Source organism: Glycine max, chromosome 15, assembly GCF_000004515.6.
Source record: "Glycine max cultivar Williams 82 chromosome 15, Glycine_max_v4.0, whole genome shotgun sequence".
NCBI classification, from domain to species: domain Eukaryota; kingdom Viridiplantae; phylum Streptophyta; class Magnoliopsida; order Fabales; family Fabaceae; genus Glycine; species Glycine max.
The window spans coordinates 53,061,956-53,078,356 of record NC_038251.2 but is presented as its reverse complement, the minus strand read 5'-3'; the positions used below and the strand labels follow the sequence as shown (position 1 = coordinate 53,078,356).

The 16,401-nt window shown below is 31.4% G+C and overlaps 1 protein-coding gene across 1 annotated transcript; it reads left to right on the top strand.

Moving 5' to 3' along the window:
- The first annotated feature begins 6,025 nt into the window (after window positions 1-6,025).
- Window positions 6,026-8,547, top strand: LOC100789060 (zinc finger protein WIP2). Its single transcript, XM_003545925.5, has 2 exons — window positions 6,026-6,743; window positions 8,040-8,547. The coding sequence occupies exons 1-2, from the start codon at window positions 6,141-6,143 to the stop codon at window positions 8,463-8,465; spliced, it is 1,029 nt and encodes a 342-aa protein (XP_003545973.1). The 5' UTR covers window positions 6,026-6,140; the 3' UTR covers window positions 8,466-8,547.
- Window positions 8,548-16,401: the final 7,854 nt, after the last annotated feature.

The following is a 16,401-nucleotide window of genomic DNA, read 5'->3' as shown; positions in this document are numbered from 1 at the left end:
TTGTCCATAAATTTTTTTCCTCAAAATGAAAAATTAAAATTTAAAATCAATTACATGATTGATTAGAATCACTATTAATTATTAATTTAACTTAATAGTACCTTCAAATTTAAATATATGCAAAATTACGTAACTTTATGTTAATTAAGAAAGTTGGTTAATGCTATTTAATTCTTGTAATCACATTTAATTTTTTTTAATTAAAGTGTCATTCATTGAAACTTGATATCAATAAATTTTTTTGCTGAATGGGCATGGACCAGACAACCCCCGACCCCAATTTATTAAGCTTGATTGGGAAAAGTCAAACAAACAAGATCACTCCCAAGGGTAGTAATAATTGTTTTTCACAATATATTTTGTGAGCCATTATCTTAGTTTTTCTTTAGAATTTTTGTTCATATTTGTTGTTTTTGTTAATAAATTGTATAAAACAATTTTAGAAACTAAAAAAGAGTTTTTTATGTTTTGTGCAAATTTGAATATTACCAAAGCAAATTTTGATCATCAATGAATGAGAAGTTACAAACATGATCTCGTTAGACATGTTGAAGACTCTCCACAGAGAAGCTACACCTCTCCACAATGAATTTGCAAAGCTATACACCTTGGAGTTAACAAAAACTTGCCACATCAACTCATCTTTTTGCTCTAGCCAACAAGGTTTAGAAGCATGAAGATCAAGTGTAGAAGTCGTTAGTGTTTAAGTTTAATTTCGTTGATATAGTGAGCATTAATGGTGGGCGATGGGTCATTTCGCCTTGGTGAGACCTAGTCTTGCCATGGCGAAATTGACCCTCAAAACACATTTAAGCTTTTGGAAATGCATTCGCCATTGCGAATTAGATCCTTTTAGCTAAAATAACCCCTGGAACTGGTTTCACTTTGGCGAAGGCTAGACTCACTATAGCGAAAAAGGACCCTGAAAGCAAAAAAAGTCTTTGGAATTCATCTTGCCATGAGGAAATTCACCCCTGAAGATTTCTTAGCCTCCATGGTTCATTTTGCCTAGGCATAAGCATAGGTCGCCATAACGACCCCAAACTTAGGATCGGATTTAGGAACTGATAGGTTCGCTATAGCAAGCCTAATGTTTGCTGCAACGAATGCATACATTATGCCTAACTAAGAAGTGGTAGTGTAGGGCATGGGAAGAAGGAAAGTTGAAGGAATATGTTATTGTATTCTCTCATATTCACAACCTTATCCTACCTTTATTACAACTCAAAGCAAACACTACAAGTACATTATATACAAGCAGCACCTACCAAAGCTTTCTAAACTTGCCTGCATGTAATTCTAGGGTTTAAGACCCCTAATTCCTACCCTAATGTGCAGAAGAGGGAAAACAATAAAACCTAATTCTAAGCAATTGAATCACATTTTATTTATAATGTTGTTTTTGGAAATTCTATCAGATATTCATGATCTACGATTAAAAGAAATGTAAACTATTCAAAAGCATATAAAGGGACTTACTTGGAATAGGAAATGTGAAAAATTGCATAAGATAAATGGAGATGAGATGCCAAACACAATGAAAATGAAGTTAGCATGAAGAACAACTATGTTTTTGAATGATTTTAGTTAGAAAATGAGAAGAGATGAGGGTTAGGGTTTGCTCTTGAGAAGTCCTCTGGGCGAAATAGTGTGAATGGGAGAAATGAAAAGAAAAGAGAAGTTAAAAAGAAAAAAAATGTTTCAATTACCCTCACTTTTTGAATTTTCACCATGGCGAGGTGTCAATTCACCACGACGATTGTGTTACATCCACTAATACAATGAACTAATGCCCATTTCACTACAACGGATTGTCAATTCGTTATGACGAGAATGGGTGCACAAATCCAATTAAACTAGATGTGATCCAATTGGCCAAATAGATTTCATATCATTTTTGCTACAACGAGTTGTCAGTTTGTTGTGGCAAAAATAGGTAGAAATACTTAGCTCAAATAACACTTATTTAAAAGTATAAATTTTTATATTTATGTATATTTTTTAAGTTTTGCCATCACAATGCTCTCGTTATGGCTAGATTCCTCTCTTCCATTGTGAGCTTAGAGGCAAAAAGTGCCTTGCCTGTGAGTCCATTTTGCTATGGTGAGATCCCTTTCCGCCAAAGTGAACTGATTTATAGTGCTTATCTTGAATTTTGAGAGACCCATTCACCAAGGCGAGATCCCTCTCCACCAAGGCAAATGTGAAAAATATCAAAACATTAAGGTAAAGGAGGGAAAGTCGCTGCAACAAATTGTCAATTCACTAGGGTGATTTTTCCTCCTACACTCTTACCTCAAATTATGCAAATGTTAGAGGTAGGTTAGATGCAAGAAAATAAATAAAAATAAAAAATAAAAAACAAATCAATTCCTTAGGTTTCCTCCCAAGTAGCGCTTTTTTAACGCTACTAGCTTAACGTGTGGTAGGAGATTTAAGGATCTCCTTCTTTGATGCCCTCTAGATTTTCTTTAGTTACAAGTGAGAATGTCTTGTTGTTCTTCTCATCTAGTTATTTTTCCAATTGGCCTACTTGGAACTCCAAGCTTTTAATGAAGACTTCAGTACTCTCATGGTTGGAAAGAGATACGTATATGAATTGAGTGAGGGTCTCCTCTAGCTTGCTTGTCTTTTCATAAAGGTTTTGCCTAGGCATGGCATTGGAACTACTCCCTTGATTGTGACCTTGTCCTATGTTGGGATGTGGTATGTATCCTTGATTGTTGAAGTTGTTGTAGTTCCCTTGCCTTTGGTAGTTAATGTATTGAACTTCTTATTGAATCATGATGCACTCATTTGTTGCATGGCCTAAGGCCTTGTAACACACTGATTAGGTATCTTGAACTCATTTTTTCTATTTCATTTTGTAAATAGTAAGATCTTATCCACGTTCTATCTCACTCTCTCCCATCATTCATTCATGGATTCCACTATAATGTTCAACTAAATCATTTGTTGCTAGAATAAACAAAGCATTCTTAAGAGTATGTGATTGGGATTCTTCTTCTCTTTTCAATTCACAATTCTTTTCTAGGTTTGTGCATTGCTAAGATTCTCTAAATGTTTTCTAATTTCTAGGTTAGGTTACCTATGTGATTAGGAATTTAATCTAGGGATTAAGGTCAATTACCTAAGGAATTAGGATTAGATTACATGAGAATGAGTCTTGGTTGCTTAAATTCGAGATTAAGATTGAGAAATTCGGTCATAAACAATGAATTTTTTGGAGTTTAGATGCAACAACATCATTCTCCATTATTTTCCCTTGTTTTCATGCTCATTCTATTTTGAAAATCCAAAAATAGTTTAATTTCGCCATAACAATTTGCGGTTTTGCTACAGCGAAAACTTTCTTTTTAAAATTAAAAATATTGTTATTTCACCACAGCGAATTGATAACTCACTTCAAAAAATTTGAAAAACTTGTAAACTTTTTTATTCTATTTCTCTTTTATTAATTTTAGATAACATTCATTTTTCATTTATTGAAATAATATACAAGTCTATGAGGACAATACTCTTTTATACTTATTATTTCATTCTACAACTTAGAGTAGGCACACTTGCCTATATGTTGAGATTTTGTAAAATAATAAAATTCAAATAAATAATAAACAACACAAAATATCGCAACAAGAAATGGGCGTCATTGCTGGGAATCAAACTTGGGTCATCCACGTGACAGGCAGAAATACTTACCACTATTCTATTTCAATTCTAAGTTTAGATGCATGTTAAGAGTGATCAACCTAGCTTTTAGTGATTTGGATTGTGTGGAAACAAGTTCTAATCCTAGATATGAATTGAGAATGTGCAAGGATTTGATGTTAGGAATGAATCGAATCTTGCATTTGTAGAGATTCACTAATCAAGCTCTGAGTTTTTAGGGTAAATCATCTAAGAAATTATGGATTTTTCTTGAGACTCAAAGATTGATCACTAAGTAATTAGGATTAGTCATTATAGTTTGGATCGTGGTTGCATTGAACTAGGAGATTGATTGGAAATGAATTTCATATGAAGAATTCTATGAGTTTTACCTCAGCAACACTTCTCTCTGTTTGAATTCGTTTTCGCTCCAAAAATTCAAAAAACAATTTATTTTTGCCTTAGTGAATTAGCCTTTCGCTAGAATGAAATCTCTTATTTTCAAAAAGTTAAAACTCAAGCATTCACCATAGCAAATTGACAACTCATTGCTGTGAATGCTTCTAAAAATTGTTTGTTGGATTTTCTTTATGTTGCACAGAGTCTCTATGGATACAATAACTCTTTTACTTATTCTTTTTTTCCAATTAGATTAAATTCACTTACTTATTATGTCTAAAGGATAACAGGATTTGACAAAACAGTTACAAGTAACTTTTAGTAAAGGTGTTTTTAAATTCTCATCAATTCAAAATATTTGATGATGTCAGATTAATTGATGAAGGATTTAAAAATAGAATTTCTTAAAAAAAAACTACATGTGACTAGTTTGTCAGCCTCCTTAAATAGTTAACATTGTCACTTGACAACATACACTAAAACAAATATATATATATATATATATATATTAAATTTTACCAAAACTAAAATACAAAGCAAAGTAAAAGACTAAAATGAAAATCAAAATAAGGAACAAAAATCATATTTAAGTTTTAGAAAATTACCTCCTTATAAAGCATATTAATAACAGAAGTATAAAGATCATAACTAAGTGTTAATTTTTTTTTTATTTTCAATGTAATAAGTAGTTTTTTACGTAAAAAGTACTTAGTTTAACTCTTAACATGTACAAGGCAATTACTTTCAACACCTCTCAAATTGTTTCCTACACCTAATTCAAAATTTAAAATTACATTCTGAAAATGCCTTTTCGGAATGAAAAAATTTACATTCTAAAAAAGTCTTTCTGGATTGTAATTTACATTTTGGAATAATAGCTGTTTCGGATGCATGCTTAAAAGAGAGAAGGAAGCAAAATTAAAAGTGCACGAAGCAACTGCCCATGTAGGAGATGTACCCACATATATAGATAAATATTAAAATAACAGAAATTCCAAAATATTAATGAAATACATTGCAAGAAAAAAATAGTACTTGAGCAGGAACAGGAGCAGCAAATGAAAATGAACCATGGTAAGACTTGGAATAAACAAAATGGAATTAGTGATTTATATTTTGTTGACTGATCAGACAAAACGCCAGAAACTGAGAATGGTAGAATGAACAGTGGATATGAGTATGCGTGCAAATGTAAGAAACACTAAACACGCCCAACCAAGCAAATGCTGGACGTAGCTAGGTAAGTATATAAAACAAGATCTATCTATCCGTTTATTGAGGCAAGAGAAAAAGCAAAAAGTTAAAAAATAACAGAATGTTCTCTCTCTCTCTCTCCTTTCTTTTGTGTAGATGTGTATGTATGTGTACGTGGTAGTGGTGCAACATCTCTATCTATCTCTTGGGGAAACAACCAGCTGCAATTGTCTAATCAATGATTCTATCTTTGGCTTTCCCTGAAGCTTTTAACTTCTCTTATTGGTTTGCAGGGGGGTAATTTCTTGAGTATGTGCTTCCACACACAAATTTGCTTCCGTTTTTAATTTTTTTACCTTAAATTTACCCATATGGTTCAAAACACTTTTACTTGATCTGACAGATACAGACTTGATTTGATTGTTTATGTGTACTAATTTAAGTGCATACTATAAAAAGTGAAAAAAGAAAAAGAGTTTAAGATCACTGATTGAATTGAAATAGTCATACACCAATTAATTCATGCTGAGTGGTATAATTCTTAAATTTCTAAAAATACTATAAAATTTCTCTTAAGAAAATTAGTTTATGATAGTTAGAGGACTGAAATTATTTAATGCAGCAATCTGCTTTTCTTTTCTATTTTTTCCTGTCTCACAATTAAATTAAAATATTATGTTAGCTAAAAAAATCTAGCAAAGTGATAATCAATAAAGAAAATGTTACTACTTTTTAATTAAGAGAACAAAGAGACGACCAGGACAAAATACTAGAACAAGGTGATTTCAATATTCCTCCCCCTTTCTCTTTCTCTCTTCACATGCTCACATTATATTTATACACCACTCTATAACTACTGGCCAAAGATCGATCCAAAACCTTCCAATTAAGTCTTCAATATGACAGATCCTAAGTCCAATGTATACACTGAAACATTCAACTTCATGCCCCTCTATTCTCATCACTCTTCTTTTACTTCTCAATCAAGCCTACTCTCTTCTTACCCTCTTTCATATTCAAACACCAACACCAACACCTTTTCCAATCAATCGGATACCTCTTCTTCCTCTTGTGCAGCCCCTCCTCCTTCTTCTCCTCTCAGAGAAGCCCTTCCTCTCATAAACAACATAAAACAGAAGAAAAATGAACCCTCAAACGGTGGTGAAGAAGTTGAAGAGGAAGGACAAAAGAAAAGGGACATAGATGAGACCCTTTTGACTAGTATTACTGAAGAGGGTGATGATGATGAAACTGTGACAGTAGCACTGCAAATAGGCCTTCCTAGCGTGGCTACTTCTGATCTTAATGGATCAAGAAAGATCTTTGAAGCTTGTGCAAAAATGGATGTAAAGGAGGATGTGAGGGTTATTTCTGGACACCCGTTGGATAGATTGAACAACATTCAGTATTGGATTCCCACCCCTTCTCAGATTCTCATTGGTCCTACTCAGTTTTTGTGTCATGTGTGCTCTAAGAGTTTCAACAGATATAATAATCTTCAGGTATGCAATTTGTTATTGTTTTCCTTCTACTCTTTATTATATATAAAAATTGAAATAATAAAATAAAATCATGGCTACTTTACATACATGTACAATATTTTTGTTTCCTTTGTGTTCTCGTTGATGTAAAGTCATTAAACTTCTATCTTCTTCTTCTTCTTCTTTCTTCTTCTTCACAATGCTATAGGTGAATCCTTCTGTGATTTTGTTTGCTATCCATCCCTTCTGCATGGTGTTCTCGATCTTATCTACACACATATATAAATGAACATAATTAATTAGCTATATATTTGGTATTAGACAAACAGGCTCAATTAAATTTGTTTTCTCAAAAAATAAAGTATTTTCGAAATGAATTTATAATAGTACTATAGGACTGAAAATGAATGAAAATTAAAAACAAATTATGAAATTATTAATACCAGTGCTTCTTTCTTGATTTTAATGTTATTTATCAACTGCTGACCTCACTACTCCAGTTGTATAAAACACAGTAAAAATGTTCAGAGCCATGTTTATGATAAGATTCATGCGTGGAATCACATTTGACGTGGCTCTCATGATTGAATCCAGTCCCACTACTACCCATACGATGTAATTTATGAAGAATTGAGAAAAACATGTTATGTTTATGTTTATGTCTATGTCAATAACTATTTTCTGCAAATTGTAATCACGGCGCTATTAGCCATCTTACTGTGGAAACAAATACTATTATTTGAGTTTTCTATTTGCCTTGCTTATGCTTTTTGATATACTAGTATTGTAGCTTGTGATTTTTAAGGCAGTTTGAAAGTTCACAATAATTCAAATGGCAGTTATATAAGTTAATTGTAGAAAATGTCTATGAATTTGTGACTTGAACAATATGTTTTTCTTTATTGACAAAGGTTAATGGTTGGTTTTCATTACTAGGAAGGATCGAATATGAGATCTTTCTTTGGGTGATCTATAAATTTATTTACACCCCTCTCTTATTGTATATTTCTTTCAATGACAAAACTAAAATACACCCTTCACCTTGCATATATCATAGTTACTTAATTTTCTTCCAAACTTTTCTCTTAATTTTATGGTAGGAAGGGGTAGCATCTTTTAAATTTGTAGTTGTTTTACTACCTCTTTACATGCAAATTAGTTAAATTTCACAACTTAGCAGCATATATTATTGTCAAGTCAGAAGGTGAAAGAGCTTCAAATTTGGTTATCTCTTTATATTATAATATATATATATATATATATATATATATATATATATATATATATATATATTATGTTCTTATTATTGTTTTGCAGATGCATATGTGGGGACATGGATCTCAATATAGAAAGGGCCCTGATTCTCTAAAAGGAACACAACCATCAGCAATGCTAAGGCTTCCATGCTTTTGTTGTGCACCAGGTTGCAAGCACAACATTGACCACCCAAGAACAAGGCCTCTCAAGGACTTCAGAACCCTTCAAACACACTACAAGAGAAAACACGGCATTAAACCCTACATGTGCAGAAAATGTGACAAAACATTTGCAGTCAAAGGTGATTGGAGGACACATGAGAAGAACTGTGGCATAACATGGTACTGTTTATGTGGGTCTGATTTTAAACACAAAAGATCTCTAAAAGATCACATAAAGGCCTTTGGCCATGACCACGGTGTAGTTGACATTGATTGCATGCAAGAAGATGAAGCAGCCTCTGAAATTGAACATGATGGAGGATAGCTCAATGCGAAATAATAAGTTGGAAAACGAAAATTTAAGTGACGTTTAATGTAATTAATTAATTTCACATCCAAGCTTAATTAATGTAATAGATTGTATAAGGTGTATTTTATATACCTTCTTTAGTGTCTTTTTCTTCTTCTTTTTAAACAAGTGTCATATATCCAAGAAATATTTTAAGAAATGAGATATGAAAGTAAAAGTAAAAATATTTAGAAAACTTAAAATACAACTAATATTTTATAAAGTAATCTATTGAAGTTATTCATTTATTTAATATTATTATTGGATCATGAAACGCTTAAAAATAACTAAGACGGTGGCCATATATAGTTGGATTTTAAATCATCATTACTTATTCAAATTTGGAGGCCTATCTTCAACCATACACGAAACACCTAAGGACGTGACAAAGACTGGCGTTTGAGGTAGGAGGAATAAAACTTTCATGTTAAATTTTTCTTGTACATAAAAATATTGTAATTATCACTATCTTAGTACATGTTTAGGAATTTTGCAGCGTGTTAATTTTTTTTCCTTTCTTATGTTAACCCCAAAGTTTGATGATGGAAGGGAGGTGGGCCTAGGTCCGTGCTTGTTCTCTCTAAATCCGTCCCTAAGTATGGATGAGAATGACTAATGCTATAACATAATAAACTATGTTCGATATCTTTCAAATATTATACTCTCTCTAGTACTATATATAAAAAATAATTAGCTGGATTGGTAAGAGCTAAGTTTGTGATTCAACGAAAATTACCTAATTCATTAAAACCAATAAAATTGGTTAATTTATCATAAATTTTAATTTTATTCTAAAACTATCCATCATATTAAATAGTTTAAAATGTGATTATTTTTCAAAAGATAACATTTTAACGAATGAGTGTATCTTATTTTATCGATAGTTTAATAAATATATTCACTTTTATGGAGAAATGAGTGTATGTTATTAATAGAGATCACAATTAATTAAAGATAAAAAGAAAATTTAACAATAAAGTCCTATGTTTCTTATATTAGGATAAGAAAATATAGTCTTTTGTTTCTTATATATACACTCTTTCTCTTATCACAAATATAAAAAAGTATTTTTTCTTGGTCTTGAAAATAAGAAAATTTCAACTAATTTTACTTCATTTAATGTTACTATCTCCAAAATACCTTTCACTGAATTAAGGTTTTAGTTCCAATAACTCCTTTTTATTTTTGTAACACTGTGTATTTCATAATTTCTGATTAAGTGGTTTTAATTAAATTACAAGAGTAATTAAATTTAATTTAAGTACTTATAATTAATTTATTAATTATGAGATGATAATTTTTTGTGGTTATATCTATGTTTATGTTTATTGTTATGCTTAAACCATGTTATATGTTTGATTAGTAGGTTTTTAGAGTGTTTGGACCTAGGTGTGAGTGGGTCTTGCATTATGGGAATGTGATGAGTGAATTTAGGAAGTTGTGAGGTGCAAAGAAAGGGAATGAAAAGAGTCATAAACCTTCCCAAAACCCTTGCATAATTTAAACCAACCTCCTAAACACACCTTCTTGCTTCCTTCTTCTTCAAGAGAGCTCTCTCTTTGGAAGCTTGAATCCTTATTTTATCTTGTTTAAGACAACACATTTCTTACTTCTTTTGTTGTTTGTGGTTGTGTACAATGGTAAGAATCCTCTTTCCCTCCCATTTGATGTTCCATTTTTGTTTTCCTTCACAGAGCACCCATGGTAGTTCATGAAAGTGCACATTTTTTGGGTTCTAATGTTTTTGTTTATTAATGGATTTTATGTGTGTTGTGACTGAGTGGTAGTGGAAAAGCTCTCATGTTGGACTCAAAGACCTCTCTTTTTCTCATTTTTCCTCTCAAAGATGGCTTTCTGGTCTATAGAGGTAAGGGAAGTTTATTCTTTTCTTAACTTCTAATGTGTTTATGCTATGAGAATGAATACTAATTGAGTGTACTAATGAATTTGTTGTCATAATTTGAATGTTGGTGATTTGTGGATCAAACCCTTGAACCTTTGATGTGATTATATTGGTTTGATGATTTGATTTGTTATAGATGCAATTTATTGCTTAGAAATATCTCAAAGGTATTTTGAATTTGAAATTGAAGCTTTTTGGGTTGAAAGGAATGATTTTGGTTTTGGATGAAGGATGAGATTTTGGTGTAAAATTCATGTGTTTTTGTAGTTTAGAATCATTTTAATCAATTACACTATGTGGAAATTGATTAAAATTAAGCTACAAAGACTGATTTTGTAGTTCTAATTTTTTTAATCAGTTATATATATTTGTAATTGATTAAATCAAGCCAATGACTTTTTTGTTGACTCGAGCTCTATTGTAATCAATTACAAAATGGTCGAAACTCAGCTATAGAGTATGAATTTGGAGATGTGGTCTGCATGAAAGTTGTATCCCTAGATGTTAGCTAAATAATAGCTTTGGTTTCACTTACAATTTTGGGTATAACTCTAGAAAGATCAAATTAGTGAACAAAGGTCAAGTTGTTAGTAATAAGTAAAAGTTTCATATAGATTGTAATTTAATACAAAGTATGCTTCCAAATTAGGTCTTTAGGTAAACATAAAAGTTGGATATAATCTTCTTAGATTTCAAATAAGACAAGAATCAACTTAATTGAGTTAGTATAGCTTTATTTATCATGTCTATAAGTTACGAAGATATAGGTGCATAGTAGAAAATGAAGGAGATAGTAACTCAAAACTTATGAGATGTTTTCATAACCTTAAACATGAGGTATAGAGTTGTTACCATGGTAGAGTGATGCATATTTATGATGTGTGGTTTGGTTTGTGATTTTATTGTTGAGAATATTATATTGATGATGAGATAATTATGTTATGAATGTCTTTAGTTGTATTTGTTTATTTCTTGATAATGATATGAAATGTAGTCGAGATGATATTATTTTATTATTAGAGTTTACTTCATTTTGAGATCATGAGATTCACATTCATATCAATTTTTGGAGATTTGTTTGCAAGAATCAAGGTGTTGGAATGTCTGACTATGTTTATTGAAATAGGCGGGTTCATGAGCATGATGAACATATGAATGGTGAATCTATTATATTATAAACTCTTATGATATTAAGATTGGTGAATGAATTTTTAATGATGCATGATATTGATTTGAATGATCATAGCATGCATGCATTGATGAATGATATTTCATGTGAGTAGACACCTAAATTGGGGGTGCTAAGAAGGCTTTCAACCTAGTGTTAGAGGTTGTCAGTGTGGGCTAACAATGAAAAGGCCTATAGAATGGATGAGTGGACAAATCCTTAAATTGTGACTTGAGAATGATGTTTTACTTAAAGAGTCATGAAAATTCTTTGATTTTTGATGATTGTTGGATTGATGATGATGATGGTGTATGATGATTGAACCTTTAAGTAATGGTTGAAGAATTGATGATTATTATGAGATGCCATGTTATTAGAATTCTAAGACTTATGTTTTATGTATGATTTCTACATGTTATGTTATATTTGGGATGATAGTGAATCATGATTTAACTATTAAGTCCTATACTATTTAGTATGCTTGTTTTTAGTAAGCCTACCCTCGCATTGTTGCATGTGTGATTAGTGCTTGTGATGATCTTGCATATGTTGTACGTGTGGAGCAGATGGATAGGAGGTGGTCTAATGTCTTTGGAGACTTCATGGATATGTGTATCTAGATATGAAGATGTGTTATTTGTTTTTGTTTCCTTTTTAAAGTTATGTATGTTGTTCACTAGCTTGGAGTTTAGTTTATCCTTATAGTGTGGTTTATGTAAATATGAATGTTCTAAGGAGATTTGAGTTACTATGATAGTGTATATATATCATGTGATGTTTTATTTTGGTGTTGTGCATTTTAGCCTTTGACCTTTGAGACATAAAAAGTTTACAAATACTTTCATCAATACATTAATTGAAGATTTTTAAGTGGATTAAAATAAAGTCTTTTGCTTAAATCAGTTCTTAGTTCCATGTAATATCAATGGGTTGTTACATTCATGGTATCAAAGTTGGTTGTGTCTTTTGGGAACAAAACTATGGGAAATAGGTCTACTGTGTCTTCTATTGTGTAACTTTAGTTGTTTGTTTTGTTGTGGGTACCTTTCCAATAGTCGACTATGATATTTTGGGTTCCCAATTATGTGTTGGATCTCTAACTTGAGTTAGAAAATCCTTTGATTTTGTTGTTTAGTCCATTATAAGTGGATACAATGAGATTGTGAGACTGATCACCTCAAAATCAAGTTTGGGCAACTAAAGGTGGGAGACGACGTTGTATGACAAACTTATTGAAAAATAAGTCTTTAGTCTTCTATGTTGTGTGTTATGAAATAATTTCTATGAGAGAATAATTGTTGGTTATTGAACCATATGTAGTTGATTCTCTACATAGATCATTGATACGGTGTTTGTTGTATGTTAAGTACAACTGTTCCCAGGGGAGAGAATAATAGTAGTTTACGAGTATGCTAGTGCGATCTCACTATGAGCTGTCATAGTTCTTCACTTTGATAAAGGACTATTCAAGGGGAAAGAGTTTGGCTTGGGTGAGTTCAACATGAGTGAATCAATCACTTGAGCAAGGAGTAAGAGATTTCAAGAAGAGCTTGACGAGAGACTAAATTCTCTCACGAAGGAAAGAGAAGAAGAAACGAAGTTTATAAATTTTAGTCAACTTTTAGAATATGATTTATTTTTGTTTTTAATTGTATTTTAGGCCTATTTTGGACTTGTAATGGGCCGCAACCTTTTATTGTTATTTTTAAGTCTTTTAATTATTAGAATAGTTATTGGACCTTGGGTCTAATTTAGGGTTAGTAGTAAGAGTTATAAATAGACTCCTTAAAAATTTTGTAGGTAGTTTTTGATGAAATTTCATATTAAACATAGTTAAGAGAATGTCTCTTGGTTCTTGTGTGAAACTTTAGGTTCTTATCAAAGAATTCTATTCTTTGTGACAAATTATCCTCAACTTATTAATCTTTCAAGTTTGCAGCATTGTTCTTTTCATCTCCTTTTCTAGTTCCGCTTTTTCCTCTTTATTTTCCCCAATTTCAAAGAGTCATAAATAAGTTCCTCAGTTTGTTGATGTTAAAAATTGGATCCGCAAATTAGGGTTCCATCACACTTCTAGCTACAACAAGTATTCTAAAGGTTATTTTTAGCACAATACCAATCTCCCTCTCAGATTGATACACCCAAGTATTCTTGAACCACAAAGTCACTCCTAGCCTTCACAAAAAATATAGGTTTGAAAGAATAAAAGAAATCAACTCACTAAGTAAGGTTATCAAATTACAAAACAAATCAAAAACTTTACAAGGTAAATAATTCATCTTTGTATCACAAATTGTTTCCTCCGATTTGTATCAGAGTGTTATTATTTTATTACTTTTCAAAATATTTACATGTTTCCTTGATAATCGGACTACTCTTAAAAGTTTGAATCTTGTAATTTATATTCTTCATCTGAGAGGTTAGACATGAATTTTAATTTCTGATCTGTCATTTTACCCTGATGATCTCACCCACAACTAATTAGATATGAAAATCAAATCTCTTTGCCCTTATTAAACATTATAATATTGATTGAAATGTCTCATTCACACTATCATTTTTCTAGAAAAAATTATTCACCATCATTTCATCATCACCCTAATCAATCCTTAAACCTGTCCATATCTGATGTTCGTCATCAATTAATGCATTGCAACAATTTATCCTTTGAAACTCAAGCTCAACCATGGTGAACAAATAATTGAATTCAAGCCAAACAACAATACCAAATAGAAAAATTCCAATTCCTTCTAGCATTGCTCAAATAACACCAACTAATTATATTCTCCTTTATTTTTGGCAAATATTCTCAAAATAGAAGATACATTGCTTTTTAATTCATTCGTTATGTATACGAAGGAAATTGAGAAAATGGGTTGTGTACTTAATTGCAACAATATCAAATAAGGCACACATTATGAAATAGTGTCCATTTGTGAATTCTTCAAACAAGGCACACATTATGGCAATGCGAGCTTTTGAGTTTAGCAAGTGTTTGTGCTTGTGCTCGTTATTACATTTTCTATGAGGCATCTTATTCTATTCTACATTATATGATTTTTTGTTACCATTCTCTACTACATCCATACGTCAATGTGACATGATTCAAAGAAAGTAATCATCCTTTTTTCAAGTAGCTATACTAGATACCTTTGAAGAGAATTGGCATGTTCACAACTTGCACTTCGTTTTCCATACTTTGTTCATTTGTGTTGTTAAGTACTCAATCCCAAATAGCTGAACTCCAATAATAATTGAAATAAATGGAACAAATTAGAAGGTGAGTTGAATAGTGTGTTTGTGGATTAGAAAACTTTTTCAATTTTTTTTTTTTTTTTTTTGCAAAGACAAGCTTCTAAACTTAGTTTAAAAGTTGTTACACACAAAGATGAAAACATGAAGGATAAAACAACATTAGAACCCAAAGCGTAAATGCATAAATTGGTGCAACTCAACTATAGATTCAAGTTGCCCTATCAATTCACCTACTATGTTCTCTCAAGGCGTGCCAATTTTGTTGTCACGTGGAATCAAACTGATGATATTGGCTTAAATCTTCAACACCATTCCAAAATAATGTTAAAGTGATTGACATTAGAAAGGGAAATATGATTTCTAACAATGGATTTCCAGGTCACTTCAAAGAAGCATTTGGTGTAGGTGAGGCAGTTAACTTAGAAATGAAATTGAAAACAATAAGAATACAAAAATCACTAAAGAGATTCTTAAAGAACTAGAAGTAACAGAAAGGCCAGTAAATCACAAAAAGATAATAACTAAAAATAAGATAAATTGATTTGATTTTTTGTTAAAGATATTTTTCTTGTCCACTCAGCTTTGCCTCCATCAATACCTATCTTCAGCGGCTAACAGTCTTTTCTTAATCAATTGAGCTTCCATCAATAAAAGCCCACTAGTTATCCCCAATCGACATTCAATATCAGCAACTCTTATGTCATTGGCTAGCAATCGATTTCTCAAAAGTACTCTTTTACACAACTTTCGCTAAGTTAAAGATTTTTTAAATTTGGTTACCATATATGTGTGTCATGTTCCATGTCCAAGTCCATGCTTCATAAAGTATATGTTGTTAGAGAAGTCTACAAGCTGGAGTTGCTTAATAGAGGAAGCGTGGAAGATGCAAAATTCATTGACCTCTTGTGGAAGTTACCGGTGCCCTCAAAGATCAAAGACTTGGTGTGGAGATTGGTGCATAATCGGCTTCAAACCATGGATAATTTGAAGAAGACAAATATAATTCCGAATGCCACGGATTTAAATTGTGTTCTATTGTAAATCTTGTGTGGAACATCTATTCTTTGGCTGCAGGTATGGGCAAGGTGCTACCAATGGTGGCTTAGGGCCTATTTGTTTTACACTATAAATTAATTCCAACACCAGGCACATATTATAATGAGAAATTTGTAATGAAGATTAATTTGGGTACACGTTCAAAATGAGGATTCAAAGTGAAAAAGTTTTAATTAAAAAAATCTCATTGATTCCTAATACATTCTCTAAATGATTTTCAATAAAAGCTTTCTATTGTTGATCTCTTAACTTGTATATTAGGACATTGGTCAAGACTCTTACATTTAACAATTCAAAACCAATTTTACCCAACTTTAAAATAAATAAATACTTAATCAAGTATTAAGGTGAATATCTTCCCAAGTTACGTGAACTTCCTTTGTATATTTTGTATCATAAGCAATAATGGAGTTTAACTTTATTCTTAAGGAGATTTTCTTTTGATTTCATCTTTCTTCTGCTTTAGCTCCTTCCGATTTTGCAGTCCACAGTAATACTATATTTGATGACAAAGTATTAGTGTTCAAGTT